The 16,396-nt window shown below is 51.3% G+C and overlaps 1 protein-coding gene across 4 annotated transcripts in view; it reads right to left on the minus strand.

Moving 5' to 3' along the window:
- HDGF (heparin binding growth factor) overlaps positions 1-16,396 on the minus strand; it is a 25,552-nt gene that overhangs the window by 3,668 nt on the left and 5,488 nt on the right. The window contains exons 1-4 of one of the 4 annotated variants that reach the window (XM_017852481.1): positions 13,759-13,990; positions 10,912-11,040; positions 663-739; positions 374-512 (exon numbers count right to left, since the gene is read on the minus strand). In XM_017852481.1, coding sequence (XP_017707970.1) covers positions 374-512; positions 663-739; positions 10,912-10,923 — 228 coding nt within the window. In that variant the 5' untranslated portion in view covers positions 10,924-11,040; positions 13,759-13,990. Of the gene's footprint in view, positions 1-373; positions 513-662; positions 740-6,724; positions 7,126-7,611; positions 7,827-10,911; positions 11,041-13,758; positions 13,991-16,396 lie in introns of those variants that run through there. The other 3 variants (XM_017852480.1, XM_017852478.1, XM_017852479.1) reach the window with 3 other exon arrangements.

The following is a 16,396-nucleotide window of genomic DNA, read 5'->3' on the forward strand; positions in this document are numbered from 1 at the left end:
CAACCCCGCCCCCCACCCTCCCGCCTCGTCCTGCCCGGCTCACAAGCACCTCCTCCTGGAAGCCTTCGTGGAAAGAGTTAAGGCCGTGTCCTATACTCACACTGGGCCCAACAAAGGCCTGTCCCCACTTACCGCCTCCATCCTGTTCTTGCCCCCCAGACTGCTGCCTCACAGTTGTCCCTAACCACAACTACGCCACACAGCCCAACCCTATCCCCTCTTGCAGGAAGCCCCCTTCCCACCACCCCGATTAGCTCCTACCCTGAAAGCCCTGGAGTTTCTGAAGACTAAGCATCATCTGTGGGCCGGGGGCTGCCAGAGCCCATGGCCACATCTGCTTTCCAGGGGGTCTCTGGGGCAGGCGGTGGCTCACCTGATAGCCGGAAGCCTTGACGGTAGGGTTGTTCTCGATCTCCCACAGCCCCTCGCTGAACCCTTTCCTCTTGTTGGGCTTGCCAAACTTCTCCTTGGATTCCTCGTAAGGGAAGAGGTCTTTGGGGCCCAGGAATGCCCTGGTGAGAGATGGGAGACTGTGCTCTCAAGCCCCTCACTGCCCCTGAGCTGCACAGCCCGACATGAAAGGGGTACCAACACCACCTCTCCTTCCCCAAAGTAGTCCGCCCGGGGCTCTCCCGACCAATACCCCTTTGGCCTCCACTCACGTCTCGTGGGTCCCGAAAAAAAAGACTTGGTATTTGTTGGCTGTTGATTTCATGGCAGCCTCGGGCATCTCGTCAATCTGGGGTGAGATGAGGGGGTGAGGTCAGCTAGAGTCCTGAGGTTTTGAGTCTGAGGCAGGGGTGCTGACCTCCAAGGCACATTTATATCAAATCAGACTGAGAGGGACCCAGGATAGTCAGCCAGATGGCTTTTGGACCATTTCTAGCAGACACTTTATTCAAATGTCAGACATGAACACCCAACAGAAACCCAGGAATCCCTCCCTCTCCTTCGCCAGCCAGACAGCACCCATTTTGCCTCCCAACATGTCTCGCCACAAAGCCCCCTGACTTTGCCATCACCTTGGTCCAATTACTGTCATCTCTTGCCTGGACGAAAACCACTGCCTCTAACTCTTCTCACAATCTCCATTTTCCACAATCTATTCTCCACAATGCAGCCAGAGTGGGCCTTTGGGAATGTTGGTCCAAGGATTTTGTCCCCTTGCTTCAAAACCCTTCAATACCTTTTAAGGACTCTAGGGCCCACTTGTTCACCCCTTCTGCACAATGGCAAGATCTGAATCCCAACTCTGCCCCCACCTGTATGACTTTGGGCAACTTACTGAACCTCTCTCTGCCTCAGTTTCCTCATCTGTAAAAGGGAGACAGTCATAGTACTAAAGCTATAGGGCTGTGAGGATGAAATGACCATAACTTGGCACATGGTACATCCTACACATCATCAGCCTTTCCCAGTACACTGTCCTTTCCGCTCTGACCATGGTTCTTGCAGCCTCTAATACTCACTCACTCCTGATCATCCTTCCAGCCTCAGCTCCGCCATTACTTCCTCCAGAAAGCTTCCCTATCACTCCTGGCCCGGCTGACTCGCTAGGTAAAACTCTTTCCTAAGACCTCCCCTTTACAGTGCTTTCCCAGTTCTAATTTTACACTGATTCGTATTATTATTTGACATTTATGTAAACTACCTGGACTAGACCAGCCCCAAGGTCAGAGACCAGCTCTGCTTTTATCTGCAGCACGGTGCTTAGCATACAGTAGGTATACAATTATTTACTGAATGAATTTATCAAACAGATAAAAGCAAGCTGCTCTCGCTGAAGTGGAGGGGTGAGGTTAAAGGGCTGGCTATCCAACACCCGCCGAAAGGCTTCTAGGGAAGGCACACAGTCAAACTCTCATTTTACAGATGAGGAAACTGAACCCAGAAAACAAGTGATTTGCCCAAAATAACATAGCAAGTTGTTGAGGACCAGGTCTTGGACTTAGATCACCTGACTAAATCCCGTGCCCCACGTGTGCCCGTGGTGAGGAGTGCTGTGGTGAAGGTGAGAGGTGCAGAAGTCTGAGGTCAGGGAATCCAGAGGCAGTGGCCTCACCAGCCTCTCCCAGATCAGGCCTGGAAGCCCAGGACAAGCTGAGCCAGGGGTGGGTGGGGGGAAGATGGGGCGGGTGAGGACTACAACTCCCAGCAGCACTTGCAGCAGCCCCAGCAGCCAGGCTTCCCGCCGGACAGAAGCCAGGTGGCCATGATGACTGGGGCCCCAGGCGCAAACAGGAGGGACAGAAAGGCCAAGGCAGTGATTAACACACAGAGACAGGGACAGAGGGCCCAACTGGGGGCCTGGGGAGACAGGGTGGATGGGAATGAGCTGAGACACACCCAGGAGAGGGGGTGGGGGCCTGGGCATGAATCTGAGGGGCATCTTGCCCCAGACTTGGAATCTTCAGACTTTTGGGCACCTCCCTGCTTGCCCCGTGGCCTCTGGGGACAGAGGTCCAGCCCTTCCCCCCAGGAAGGCCCAGCACAAACTGGGCCCTTCCCACAACCAGGAGACACCGGGTGTGAGAGCAGGGGGTGGAAAGGCACGCAGCTCCCCCCACAAACACGATCCCCATCGCCATGACAACCCAACCCCGCCCCTGGGGCCACTCAGCAACAAGGAATGTGACTGCCCCTCCCCCCCCCCGGCCTTCTCTCCGGATTGGGGAGGAGGGGACACTAACACACACCCCACCCCCAAGCCTGCAGTCTGGCACCTGGGTCCCCGGCTGTGCTGGAAACCACAGCTAGGGCTGGATTACCGCTGCAGGGGGTGCGGAGAGGAGGCGGGCGTCCTTCTCAGGAAGCCAGACCTGGAGCAGGGGCAGAGGAGCCAGTCCTCAGCCAGGACACCTGGGTCCTGTTACCAGCTAGCTCCCACCCTCCTCTTAACAGGGGGAAGCAAAAAACAAAACGAGCGCCCCTAGGGCTTAGAGATCCCACGAGGCAGGCATAGGACAATAATAGCAAACGCCTTCCCTAGGCCTTTCTTCTGTGGATCTGTGTGCACCCAGAACCAGAGGTGGGGGTGGGGACTGAAGGGTCTAAGACTAGGAGTCCAGCAGGGGACTTAGAGCTCTGCATTTTCAGCACCCACACCTGAGCCAGGGCATTAAGATGCCCACAGTAAATGTGTGATGCAAGAGGAGAAACTGAGGCTTCGCCAGAGGGAGTGGGTGGGTGAAGGGTCAGAAATAAGGAGAAATGAAGTTCTTTGCAGACGCACAGACTGCAAAGCGGCTACCTGGCCATGGTCTCGTGCCATCCGAGCTTCCCATGGAAAGCAAACTCAGAGGCAGATAGCTGAATAGTGTGGCAGGGGACCCAGGAGGCCACCAGCTGCCTAGCCCCAGCAGTGGGGGAGAAACAAAAGAACCAAAGGGATTAAAAATAGCATGAGGCACACCAGATATGCCAGCCCTGCTGACTTCTAGCTACATAAAGGATGGGTCTAGAGGGAAGGGAGAGGAAGACGGGCCCGAACAGATAGGCACCTCCCGGCAAAGCATCATCCCACCTGGCTCCCTCACCTAGAGTGTAGGCACTTGTGAGGGAAGGGCCAGGGGAGGTGTGCTCTTTTCACTTAATGGAATTCCTAACCCTTCAACCAAAAGGGGGAAAATCCCTTCTACAGTGGCACCTCTATTCCTCGAGCTACAAAGGAAATGTCCTTTCTTACATTTGGAAGTGGAGGACAGTTCTTCCTAGATGTAGAGGATATGAGGTCTCGGGGGAGCCCTGTACCCCAATACAGACATCTGTCTTCCAGGCGGTGCCTTTATAGCCAGGCTGTGACTCAGAACAAGTGAGTCAAAGCTAACTGGGTCAGGGTGGCGCCAAATAGTGCTGGGGACCCCACTGTACCCCCTCCACTAGCCAGTAATAGGGGAACTTGGCTACCTCTTAACCATTCCAGATCCAGGCAAGTTGTTCCTTCTCAGGCCTTGCATTTGCCCGATTCCATCAGACAGGCTTGAACACATAAAATACCAGCCTCCCAAGCCACAGACCCTCTCTGAGGTCCAAAGAGGAATCTGAAGTTTTCAGGTAGAGTGGGGAAAGAGAACTGAACACCTCTCCCCCAGCCTCAAACTAAAAACAGACTCAACACTTAGGAAGGCAGCAGGGAAGGCTAAGCACACACTGGCTGCCAACCAGGGTTCTGACCACCACACCCAGGGCTGAGGCCCAACCTGACCCAGGAACCGGAAAATCTGGGGCAGGAGACAGTTGGGGCCAGGAAAATGTGGCAAGCCCAAGAGGCAGAAAAGAGAAGGTACAGGGGGAAGGGGCACAGGGAGGAAAGACGGGTGACCTGGCTGCCCAGGTTTTCTGGGACTGTGAAACAGGAAGCAGCCAAAGGAGAAAGGGACCGGGGGGAAAATCTCTGAAGTATTGGAGGTTGTTAAGTACTTGGAGATCCCCCAGGAAGTTAGGCAGGCGGAAGACGGAAAGGAGAAGGTTAAGATGGAGTCACACCATCCTTCCAGGCAGGTCCTGCCTATCATGTGGCCCCTCTGGCTGGGCTCTCTCTCAAGCACTGGGCCCTTCTAGTTTCACCCAGAATCACCCATCCTCCTCAGCAGAGGGGATTGAAGAAGGAAAATCCATGCACGGGCATTCTTTATGGCTGAAGATTCGGGCTTCCTATGAGATGGGGGAGTCAGTGAGGTTCCCTCTTCTCATCCATCTCAGGAAGGGCCCCTCAGGCTCTGCCTCTCTAGGGACTAAGACACGGTCCAAGGAATGGTGAGGAGACTTGAGGTCTGTTCTTTTGGAGTACAAGGGGACTGTGTCTGTGAGGTAACAGCCTTGGGTGTAGCCCTCCCTGCAAGTATCATAATCAAGAGCCGGAGACAGGCAAAGTGTGGGGTCCTATCGCTTTGAGATCCAGTCTGATCTCCCTACCCCAGTTCTAACTTTATCTAAAAGGTCCAGGCCTCAACAGAGGAAGAAACGCTGCCTCCCCCGTCCTTCCCTTCTGTCCTGGAGGCCCAAAGTGGAGAGGAAAAGGATGGGATCCCTAGTCCCAAGGACTGCCCTTACTCCAAAGGCCACCAGAAACTTGAGGTCTTCCTCACAGGGGCCAGTGTGGGTCCTTCTGTGTCCCTACCCCTTTTCTCTCTTACCGGATGCAGAAGGGGTTCCCTGCAACCTACATTCCAGCTAACACCCCCTCCCCAGGGCTTATCCAGCCTCTGGACTTTGTCCCACCCTCAGGAGGTAGGAACAGTAGAGACCTGGGTTCAGTTCTTGTCCTGCCCACCAGGGCCTTGGCATCTGGGCCAAGAAGCCAGTGGGGTCAAAGGGTGCAGGGTAAAGTACACGAGAGTTCGCACACGGAGAGTCCCACTTCTCTTTGTACTTCACTCCCATTAGCAGAAGCTGGTCCTCATTTGATCCATCTGAAAGTTTCAGGGAACCAGGAGCTGAAGGCACGTGGGATTAGGCACACTACTAAGGAGTGGGTACAGAGCGAGGAAGGGTCTCTGAGTTTTCTGAGTGGCCCCAAAGTTGGCCTGATACCCTGAATGAGCCTGGGCCAGACAGACACAGACTTACACTGAGAAGAGCACCCCACAAGCCATGTAGTCCTTCTGCCCTTGGATTTCACTCTACAGCAGTCCTGCTCTCTAGGATACTGAGTCATGCCCTCGCCCAAAACCAAAGGCCCCTCTACACCAACTTTAAGTGCCAAGTGCACTGCCCCCACCCTCACCCCCACTCCTTTCCTCCAGCAACTGGCAACCTCCCATCCTCCTTACTTAACCTGTCTCAGTCCTTAGGGGAAATATGATGAGCACACCAGGTTCGGCTGCAGGGCCCCACCCTCCCACCTGGCCAGGTGATGGGGTTGTGGGGGAGCTCATACTGGCGGGCTGAATCAACCACATGGCAGAGACTGCGCCGTTCTGGCGGAAGATCTTCACATCTGAGCCAGGGAAGGAACTTCGGCTCCCCCAACCCCTACTAAGAGGCAGTCTGTGCTGGATTTCCTAATACCACAAGGGAACCTGTCACCTCAATCCTAAATTTGAGTTAGCAACATATGGAGGAATATTTCTGTGGAGCTGAGGGCTGATGGGTTCTGACGGATAATTTCCAAGCCAGGTAGATCCCCTTACGCCGCCCCCAACGATCCTTCGACCTTCCCAACTTTAGACCTCTTACAGATGCCCCAAACCAAAGTTTCCTAGAAGCGAACTCCGCCTTCATCTAGCCCTCTCCGGGTTGGGATCCTTCTTAACCATTTATCCAAGAAGAGAAGAGTTTGAACTGGGGGCGACAATCAACGAACAAACTGGGGTCTCTAAGGGGTCTTAAGAGGGGTGGTGGCGGCGCCTGGGGTCGGGGAAGGAATAACACGACTGGCCCAAAGCCAGACTTCGCGCTCGAAACCTCTGGGAGTATGGGGGCTGGGGGCGGAACTGAGCACGCGGAGCCGGGGGCCGGGAAGTGACCGGCGCCCTCGGATCCCCACGCCGTGCACACGCCACTACGCGCGGACACCGTGCCCGCCAGGTGTCTACCCCCACCCCCGCCCGCCTCCATCATTATATAACCGGTGGGTGGGCTTGGAAGCTACAGGGAAAGAGTCGGAGACCCACAGCACCCCTGCCCCCACCTCTGCCCGCGGCGCGCGGAGCGCTCGTGCCCTTCCCGGTGTTATGCAACCCAAGCCCGCAGGGGGTTGGGGGCGGCGGGCCGCGCAGCTCACCCGGGCCGGCCAGTGTGGGTAGCCCTTCATCTTGGCGAACACCAGGTCCCCGCATTTGTACTCCTTCTGCCGGTTGGATCGCGACATGGCGGGGCTCCGGGCGCCCCGGGCTCCGCGCCGGGCCGGGAAGCGCGAGCCCAAGTTTGCGCGTGCGGCGGTGGCGGCCGCCGCTCGCTCCGGCCCTCGCGCGCCCCGCCTCGATGGTGGAACCGGCCCGAAGCTCCGGCGCTGCCAACGGGACTCCGCCCGCGCGCCACACGGACGGGGCGGGCGTGGATCGGGTCAAGCTCCGGCGCGGTGGGTGCGCGCTCGTGCAGTTGTTTGTGGTTTGAAATCAATGCTCCCTCCTCTGCGCAGGCCTCTTCCTCCACCCCCCGCCCGGTCCCCACTCCTCCTCCTCCTCCTCCCTCCTCCCGGGCCCACTCCTCCTCCTCCCCCCGCCCCCCCGCCTCGCGCTCCCTCCCGCGGCGGTTTGATGCGTGCAGCTTCTTGACGCCCAGGGCCTGCCACGGCCCAACGCCCAACCTGGAGCCGCCTGACGGCGCGTGGCGGCACAGGCATAAGGAGCTGATCGCCGAGCTCGCCGAGCAGGCTTTGTGTCCCCGCTGTCGGTGGGTGCCCGCCCGCCCGGGAGGAGCTGGCGCCCGGCTGGACGGAGCGGCCCCCGCCCTTCCCCTGACTCCGCGGAGTGCTCACCACTGCGGCCCCAGCGCAGTTAAGTGTGGACGTCTATACGCGGTTTCCGCCTGCCCTCTGCTCCATCTCAATCCACGAATATTTACTGGGCACCCTCGGTTCTTGGCAGTGTGCTAGGCGCCCAGGGCGAGAGGAGTGGGCACCGTGTCGCTCCGCGCACTGGGGTCTTCCCTGGACCCCGCGGTGCTTACCGTATGTGGGGTGGCTCTGGAAACGTCGGGGATTTGAGCCCTACGTCCGCCTTTGCTAAGGAGGAAAGGCTTGAATTTGGTAGCCAGGAGATGGCCAAGGAGTTGAGGCACAAATTGGCCACCTTCCGGGTGCATTCGATCTCGTTTCTCTACGCTACTGTCTTGCCCAGGAGACTTGGACTCAATGGCCAGTTAACCCCGCAAAGATGAGCTCAGTTCTAGTGGGTTACAGTATAATGCCAATAAACCCAACCCTTTCAGTAAACTGTGAAGACTGAGGGGCCAGGTGCTACCTCTTTTAGGAGGTAGGGAGGGGGGTCTGGGAAGGCTTCACAAAGGTGGTGACTGAACTGGGCATTAAAGAATGAGTAGAATTCTGCCAAATTCTGAGAGACTACATTTTGGCCTAGGTTATATGCTAAGAAGTGATAGAACCAAAACTTTAACTTAGGTCTCTTCCATTACGCTAAATAAGACTTTATTGTAATTACGTCTTTGATTTGCTGTCACTATATTTGCCCACATTCCAGACACCTATGTTCCCTTAGAAATAAGATATTTGGATCTTATGTTACAGCATTTACATGTCCTTAAAATTTAGCAACAAAATATGCTAGGTTTGAATAGGTAAAATATGCATGTTTTTCTTACCACGTTTCCTGATCCTATTTCAAAGCATATGCAAAGTCTCCCTGCAAGGAAGTCCAGGATGTAGCCAAAAGTTCCAAATCTACATCCTACCCTACTGTTCATCAGTCCTGAGAACTTGGACAACCTCCTGGACTCTGAGCCTCAGTTTCCTCTGCTGTAAGATGGGATAACATGACTGCCCTGGTAACTAACATCAGAGGCATAGAATGGCTGCTTGTCATTAGGGGATGCCTGCAGTTGTTCCCAGAGTCCTGCATGACACTTGGCTGTCCTTATGTCCATGGCAATATGTTTCATAACTTTTGCCTTTATAACAGTGTGGCCTCTCAACCATAGTTCCCCTTGTGATAAGAGGCACACCAGGCTGCTGGCACAGGAGGGACATTCTGGAAGGTCCTATTGCAAGAAAACAGCCAAGCAGGCCCTCAGCCACAAGCTTGTCGATTTGTTTCCATAGCACATTCAAACTTGTTGCAACAGAGCAACTAGGTTCTAGTTGGTGTTTACTCTACAATGCATTCCATTTTGAAATGCAGTCAGTGTAATAGTCCAGATTCTATCAGGCTAATCTTTTTGTTAGCAGAGAATCTTGTCACAAGTTCTTGAAGATGTTTCCAGATTAAGTCCAGCATCAGGACAGGTTTCCTTTAACTAAGTGATTATTTTATTCTATCTATCTAGATATCTATCTATCTAGGACAGAATCTCGCTCTGTTGCCCAGGCTGGAGTGCAGTGGCGCAATCTTGGCTCACTGCAACCTCCGCCTCCCGGGTTCAAGCAATTCTCCTGCCTCAGCCTCCTGAGTAGCTGGGATTACAGGTGTGTGCCACCACGCCCAGCTAATTTTTGTATTTTTAGTAGAGACGGGGTTTCACCATGTTAGTCAGCCTGGTTTCGAACTCCTGACCTCGTGATCTGCCCACCTGGGCCTCCCAGAGTGCTGGGATTACAGGCGTGAGCGACCACGCCCGGCCTAGGTCATTATTATAAATGTGCACAATTTCAATTCAACAAACATGGTTTGTTTGTTTAATTGTTGTTGTTTTGTTTTGTTGAGACGGAGTCTCGCTCTGTTGCCCGAGCTGGAGTGCAATGGTGCAATCTTGGCTCACTGTAACCTCTGCCTCCCAGGTTCAAGCAATTTTCCTGCCTCAGCCTCCTGAGTAGCTGGGATTACAGGCATGTGTCACCACGCCAGGCTAATTTTTGTATTTTTAGTAGAGATGGGGTTTCACCATGTTAGTTAGGCTGTTCTCAAACTCCTGACCTTGTGATCTACCTGCCTTGGCCTCCCAAACTGCTAGGATTACAGGCGTGAGCAACTGTTGCGCCCGGCCAACAAACATGCTTTTAAACTATTTTCCAGTTTGGTACACTCAATTTAGTAAAAAGCAAGAGCCCTTCCCATTTCTCCATTTGTTGCATTATAATAGCCAGTTTGGAAGTGGAAATAGGCTTGTAAATTCTTATTGCAGCAAAATCTCTTGGGCCTCTCATTCAGTCCACCATGCAGATGCTGGTTGCAATAATACAACCAGGGTTCCCTTTGTTGCAGTAATCTCCCAGACCTTGGTTGCAATTTAATATCCAAGTTCTCCTTACAGTAACATCATCAACCAACTCGCAGCTGCCCCTAACAACTAAGCCAAGAGCTGCAGAGGGTCAGTTACACAGGAGGGCATAAGCCTGCTTCCCTGGGGATTCACATCTAACCTAGTGCTTTGCAGATGTTAACGTGCAATCAAATCACCTGGGAATCTCTTTTTAAAAGAGTAGATTCTATGCCGGGCACGGTGGCTCACGCCTGTAATCCCAACACTTTGGGAGGCCAAGGCAGGTGGATCACCTGAGGTCAGGAGTTCAAGATCAGCCTGGCCAACATGGTAAAACCCCGTCTCTACTAAAAATACAAAATAAAAATTAGCTGGGTGTGGTGGCAGGAGCCTGTAATCCCAGCTACTTGGGAGGCTGAGGCAGGAGAATCACTTGAACCCGGGAGGCAGAGGTTGCAGTGAGCTGAGATGGCACCATGGCACTCCAGCCTGGGCAACAAGAGTGAACCTCCATCTCAAAAACAAAACAAAAAGTAGATTCTAATTCAGGAGGTTCGGAGTGTGTGCATTTCTAATGTGCTCCAAGGTGCTGTTGCTGCTGCTTAGAACCATCATTTGAGTAGTAAGCGCCTAAACAACACAACTCACAAGCCCTCAACCCACCAGCCCAGGTTGGAACTAGTTTACAAATGTCTCAGTGAAATGATTCTGTTGATGTTGGTGCGCACTTCTACATTTATGTGGGGAAAGAGGTCAGGACAGAAGTTGAGGGACTTGGGGCCCCAAAGCAGATAAGGTTGTGGGGTGCAGATCTGGCTCTAGGATCCTGAAGCGAGTCTCTGGAGGAGGTCAGGCAAAATGGTGGCAAACTTATTTCTGTACAGATCAGGAAGTTGCTGACAGGAGCAGAGAGGTGGAGTTTACTGTAATGGGGGAAGGGGTGTGTAGTGAAAAGAAGCTGGTTTGGCATGTCAAGGGACTTGGTTTGAATCCTGCTGGCCGTTTACTCACTTTAGGGCTTTGGGTAAATTACTTAACTAGAATTTCTAAACAAAATTTTCTTCCACTGTGAAAAATGAGAATATAAAACCTCACCTGCTCATTCATAGGTTCAAAGGAAATGTCCACTTCCTTCCCTTTAACTCCCAACGGAGTCGAGGGGTTTGGCCCTCAACACTGTATGACCTGCTCACATCACCAACTTCTTGGCCCAAGTTACACCCTCTGTAAAATGAAGAAGAGAAGAATGGTTAGATTAGACCAGTGGCTTTGAAAACTGTGCCTCCATTGCCTACTTCCACCCACGCCACCCAAAATAACAGAGCAGCCCTGCCTTTGTGCATTCTATGTGGAGTCAGAGTGGTTGAGAGTATGGGCTGTAGAGGTAACAGCCTGAGTACTGCCACCACCACAGACACTTTGTGTGTAACTTTAGGAAAGACACTTAACGACCCTGAGCCTCAGTTTCATTTCCAGAAAACGGGTTGTAATTAGGATTGAATGAATGAATACACTGAAGTTCTTTAGGCCCGGGCGAGGTGGCTCACGCTTATAATCCCAGCACTTTGAGAGGCCAAGGTGGGTGGATCACTTGAGGTCAGGAGTTTGAGACCAGCCTGGCCAACATGGGGAAACCCCATCTCTACTAAAAAATACAAAAATTAGCTAGGTGTGGTGGCAGGCCACCTGTAATCCCAGCTACTCAGAAGGCTGAGGGGAGAATCGCTTGAACCTAGGAGGTGGAGATTGCAGTGAGCTGAGATCATGCCACTGCACTCCAGCGTGGATGACAGAGTGAGACTAGGTCTCAATACATAAATAAATAAATAAATAAATAAATGAAGTTATTTGCATAGAGCCTGGGACATAATGAGTGCTTAATAAAATTGGTTATCACTGTATTTATTGTTATATTAGATTTTGTGTAATATTTGGTTTGAAAAAAATGGATTCCTTCGCAGTAAGCTTCTGAGGTACTGGCATTATGCCCTGACAAAGCTGGCAGTACCACAGTGGGTGAGGGTGTTTAGGATGGAGTTGGGAGTCAGCTTACTTGGGTTTGAATCCCAGCTATACCACTTGCCAGCTGTGTGACCTGCAGCAAGTTACTCAACCGTTCTGTTTCTCAGTTTTCTCTTCTGTAAAGAGGGATGCTGCTAAACCAGTTAATATATATGATATATGTAAAATGCCTGGAGCAGTGCCTGGCCCATGGCAGATACTATTAGTTACCATGTGTTAGCTATTAGCTGTTAGTATTATAGTATTAGCTATTTTTCTTTAAAATGCCTATGTTTTCTAACTCCTCTGTATATAGATACAACATAATTAAAAGTTTTTTTTTTTAAAGATGGTCCTTTTTTTTTTTTTTTTTTTTTTGCCTGTTGCCCAGGCTAGAGTGCAGTGGTGCAATCTCATCTCACTGCAATCTCCATCTCCCGTGTTTAAGCAATTCTCCCGCCTCAGCCTCCTGAGTAGCTGGGATTACAGTTGTGCTGGGATTACAGTTACATGCCCAGCTAATTTCTGTATTTTTAGTAGAGACAGAGTTTTGCCATGTTGGCCAGGCTGGTCTTGAACTCTTGATCTCAGGTGATCCACCTCCCTCAGCCTCCCAAAGTGCTGGGATTACAGGCGTGAGCCACTGCGCCTGGCCGGATTCTGTTTTTTAGAAAAGGGAAAAATGGAAGAGTTATTCTCTAAGTCTCTACTGGCCAACACGTGTGGCCATTTACATTTAAATTAAAGGCCAGGCAAAGTGCTGTAATCCCAGCACTTTGGGAAGCCAAGGCGGGTGGATCACTTGAGGCCAGGAGTTCAAGACCAGCCTGGCCAACATGGTGAAACCCCATGTCTACTAAAAATACGAAAATTAGCTGGGTGTGGTTGAGCACAACTATAGTCCCAGCTACTTGGGAGGCTGAGGCATGAGAATCACTTGAGCCCGACAGGCAGAGGTTGCAACGAGCCAAGATCGTGACACTGCACTCCAGCCTGGGGGCAAGACTCTGTCTCAAAAAAGAAAAAAAAAAAAAGTTAAATTTAATTTGACTAAAATTAAGCCCAGTTAAATATTCAGTTCCTTAGTTGTACTGGCCACATTGCAAGTGTTCAGTGGCCTCATATGACTAGTATAGCGTATATACAGAACATTTCCATCACTGCAGTTCTATTGGACACCTTTGTTCCAGGGCAGTGGCTGTCGACTAGAGCTGCACATTGGAGTCACTTGAAGAATGAAAAGATATGGCCGGGCGCAGTGGCTCACGCCTGTAATCCCAGCACTTTGGGAGGCCGAGGCGGGGGATCACCTGAGGTCAGGAGTTCGAGACCAGCCTGACCAACATGGTGAAACCCTATCTCTACTAAAAATACAAAAATTAGCTGAGTGTGGTGGTGTGCATCTGTAGTCCTAGCTAGTCAGAAGGCTGAGGCAGGAGAATCACTTGAATCCAGGAAGCAGAGGTTGCAGTGAGCCGAGATCGTGCCACTGCACTCCAGCTTGGGCGACAGAATGAGAGTTCGTCTCAAAACAAAACAAAAAAAAAACCCAGAGAAATAAATAAATAAAAATAAATAAGGTTAAATAATTAGCTGGGTGTGGTGGTGGGTGCCTGTAATCCCAGCTACTCAGGAGGCTGAGGCAGGAGAATCACTTGAACCCAGGAAGCAGAGGTTGCAGTGAGCCGAGCGAGATCGCGCCACTGCACTCCAGCCTGGGCGACAGAGTGAGACTCTATCTCAAAAAAAAAAAAAAAAGTGCCTGAGTCAGACACCCCAGAGTTAGATTTAATTGCCATAAAAGGATTTGGCCAGGAGAAAGACATGAGTAGAGGTGAATTTCTAGTAGTTTTATCTGGCAGCAGTACAGAGGTGGAAGGGCCTGAAGTTGCTAAGCCAAGAGAGGGAGGACAGCAGCAGTCCTGGCTGAGTGACATGTACCTGCATGGGGAAGGGACTGTGGAGGCTCCTGGGGAGTTGTATTGCTGGGTTCTTTTTTCAGCTCTTTTCAAGAATTGTGGTGACAATGAATGGCTCCTTGGCCCTCAAAGGAGAGATCTTCACCCTTAGTAGGGCAGGAAGTGGTCAAAGCACCTGAAGATCTTCATGAGTTCCAGGCCACCATCTTTAAAATCTGGTTTAATGTTTTGTGTAGGTAATACATGCCAATGATGCAAACTTTAGGAGGTAAAGGGAGTGATTTACTGAAAAGTCATCTCCATGTTATCCCTCTCCCTTACAACCCAGTTTTCTCCTTAGAGGCAGAAATATTACTAATTTTGTGTATATTCTTCCAGTAATATTATTTCTAATTTTCAAGCAAATGCAGAGTATCTATTTCCTTTACACAAATTGTGACACACCATACACACTTTGCTCTTTTTTACTCAGCAATATATTTTGAGACTCCATATTAGTACATAAAGATCCACCCCATACTCCATTCTTTTTTTGTTTTATTTTTTGACAAGGAGTCTTGCTCTGTCACCCAGGCTGGAGTGCAGTGGCACGGTCTCCGCTCACTGCAGCCTCCACCTCCCAGGTTCAAGTGATTCTCCTGTCTCAGCCTCCCGAGTAGCTGGGATTACAGGTGCCTGCCACCATGCCCGGCTAATTTTTGTATTTTTAGTAGAAACGGGGTTTCACCATGTTGGTCAGGCTGGTCTGAAACTCCTGACCTTGTGATCTGCCCACCTCAGTGTCCCAAAGTGCTGGGATTACAGGTGTGAGCCACCACACCCCACTGTGCCCTGCCACCCCATTCATTTTAATGGTAATAGTTTATAATCTTTCTGTATCATAAATTGTTATTTTACTTGCATCCCAGGACTGGAACTATTACACATTATTTAACTAGTCCCCTCTTGATGGGCATTTAGGTTGTTTCTTTTGATAACACAGACAATGCAGTAGTAAATAATACTGCATACATTTCATCTTATTCAGGAATGAGGATCTCTCACCATTTTTCTTTCCACTTTGCAAAGTGAAAAAGATATAAGGCCATTCATAGCAATATTGTTTGCAGGAGTTTGCTGACAAGCAGTTCTGGAAGTAACTTTGCTGCCTATAGACAGGGGTGCCATATGTTAGATGAGAAGCCCACCATTCTGTACAGCCACAGCCCCCAGGTATGTCTGCATTCCTGTGGTCCCTGGAGATTAAAGTAATGTGATGTGCAGCCAGAGTCAGGCCAACAGATTTGCCATGGCTCTGAGCATGCCTGGTCATACTCTTCAGCCCTTTCCCACAAGGGTGTTTCTGGTGAGACACTGGGGACAGAGGCCTGGGGAGGAGAGGACTCAGGAAGGCATGTGAGTGAGGAGGGGCCAAGTCCTCTTTTCTGGACTAATAAGATTGAGCCCTCTCTCTCAGGGTAGAGGTAGCCTCCCCACATGCTGGGCAGTAGCTCTGGCCAGGCTGGTGGAGGCTGATTGTGGTTCTGTAGAGGACAGATGGCAGGGTGGGGGCTGAAAGGCCATTTCTGCCACCACATTGCCTATGGGCTCAGGGCTTCACTCATTCACCCGGTCATTCATTTATTCACTCTCACATATATTCCTTGGGCATTGTTAGGTGTGTGCCAGGCCCTGGATGAGTGTTGGGGGATGGGAGTAGTTCTAAAGATGACAATGACAGGTGGCTGGCCAGGACGAGAAAGAGGCTCATCCATGAATCCTTTGCTCTTCAGCCCTGGGGCCTGTCAGTCACCCTGACACACCCTGATCCTGGTCTGACTTCATCGTTCCTGTTTGTGAGCTTTTATTTTTCTCCAAATTTTATCCTTCCCTGATCTCTCCTTGCTTTTTTCCCCCCAGCTTTTTTTTTTTTTCCACGGTATCTTTAAAATTCAAAGTATACATGGAAACCAAAATAAGATTATATCAAGAGGCCAGGCGCAGTGGCGCACGCCTATAATCCCAGCACTTTGAGTGGCTGAGGCAGGCAGATCCTTGAGCTCAGGAGTTCAAGACCTGGGCTACATGGCAAAAATGTTTCTACAAAAAAATACAGGCAGGGCGCAGTGGCTCACACCTGTAATCCCAGCACACTGAGAAGCGGAGGTAGGGGGATCATCTGAGGTCGGGTTTGAGACCAGCCTGGCCAACATGGTGAAACCCTGTCTCTACTAAAAATACAAAAATTAACCGGGCATGGTGGAACATGCCTGTAATCCCAGCTACTCGAGAGGCTGAGGCAGGAGAATCACTTGAACCCAGGAGGCGGAGGTTGCAGTGAGCTGAGATTGTGCCACTGTACTCCAGACTGGGCAACAGAGTGAGACTCTGTCTCCAAAAAATAAAAAATAATAAAAAGCCCAGACGTGGTGGCTCACACCTGTAATCCCAGCACTTTCGGAGGCCGAGGTGGGCGGATCACGAGGTCAAGAGATCGAGACCATCCTGGCCAACATGGTGAAACCCCGTCTCTACTAAAAATACAAAAATTAGCTGGGTGTGGTGGCACGTGCCTATAGTCCCAGCTACTCGGGAGGCTGAGGCAGGAGAATTGCTTGAACCCAGGAGGCGGAGGTTGCAGTGAGACAAAATCGTGCCACTGCACTCCAGCCTGGCGACAG

Source organism: Rhinopithecus bieti, unplaced genomic scaffold (genome assembly GCF_001698545.2).
Source record: "Rhinopithecus bieti isolate Rb0 unplaced genomic scaffold, ASM169854v2 scaffold_33937, whole genome shotgun sequence".
In the NCBI taxonomy this organism is placed as follows: Eukaryota; Metazoa; Chordata; class Mammalia; order Primates; family Cercopithecidae; genus Rhinopithecus; species Rhinopithecus bieti.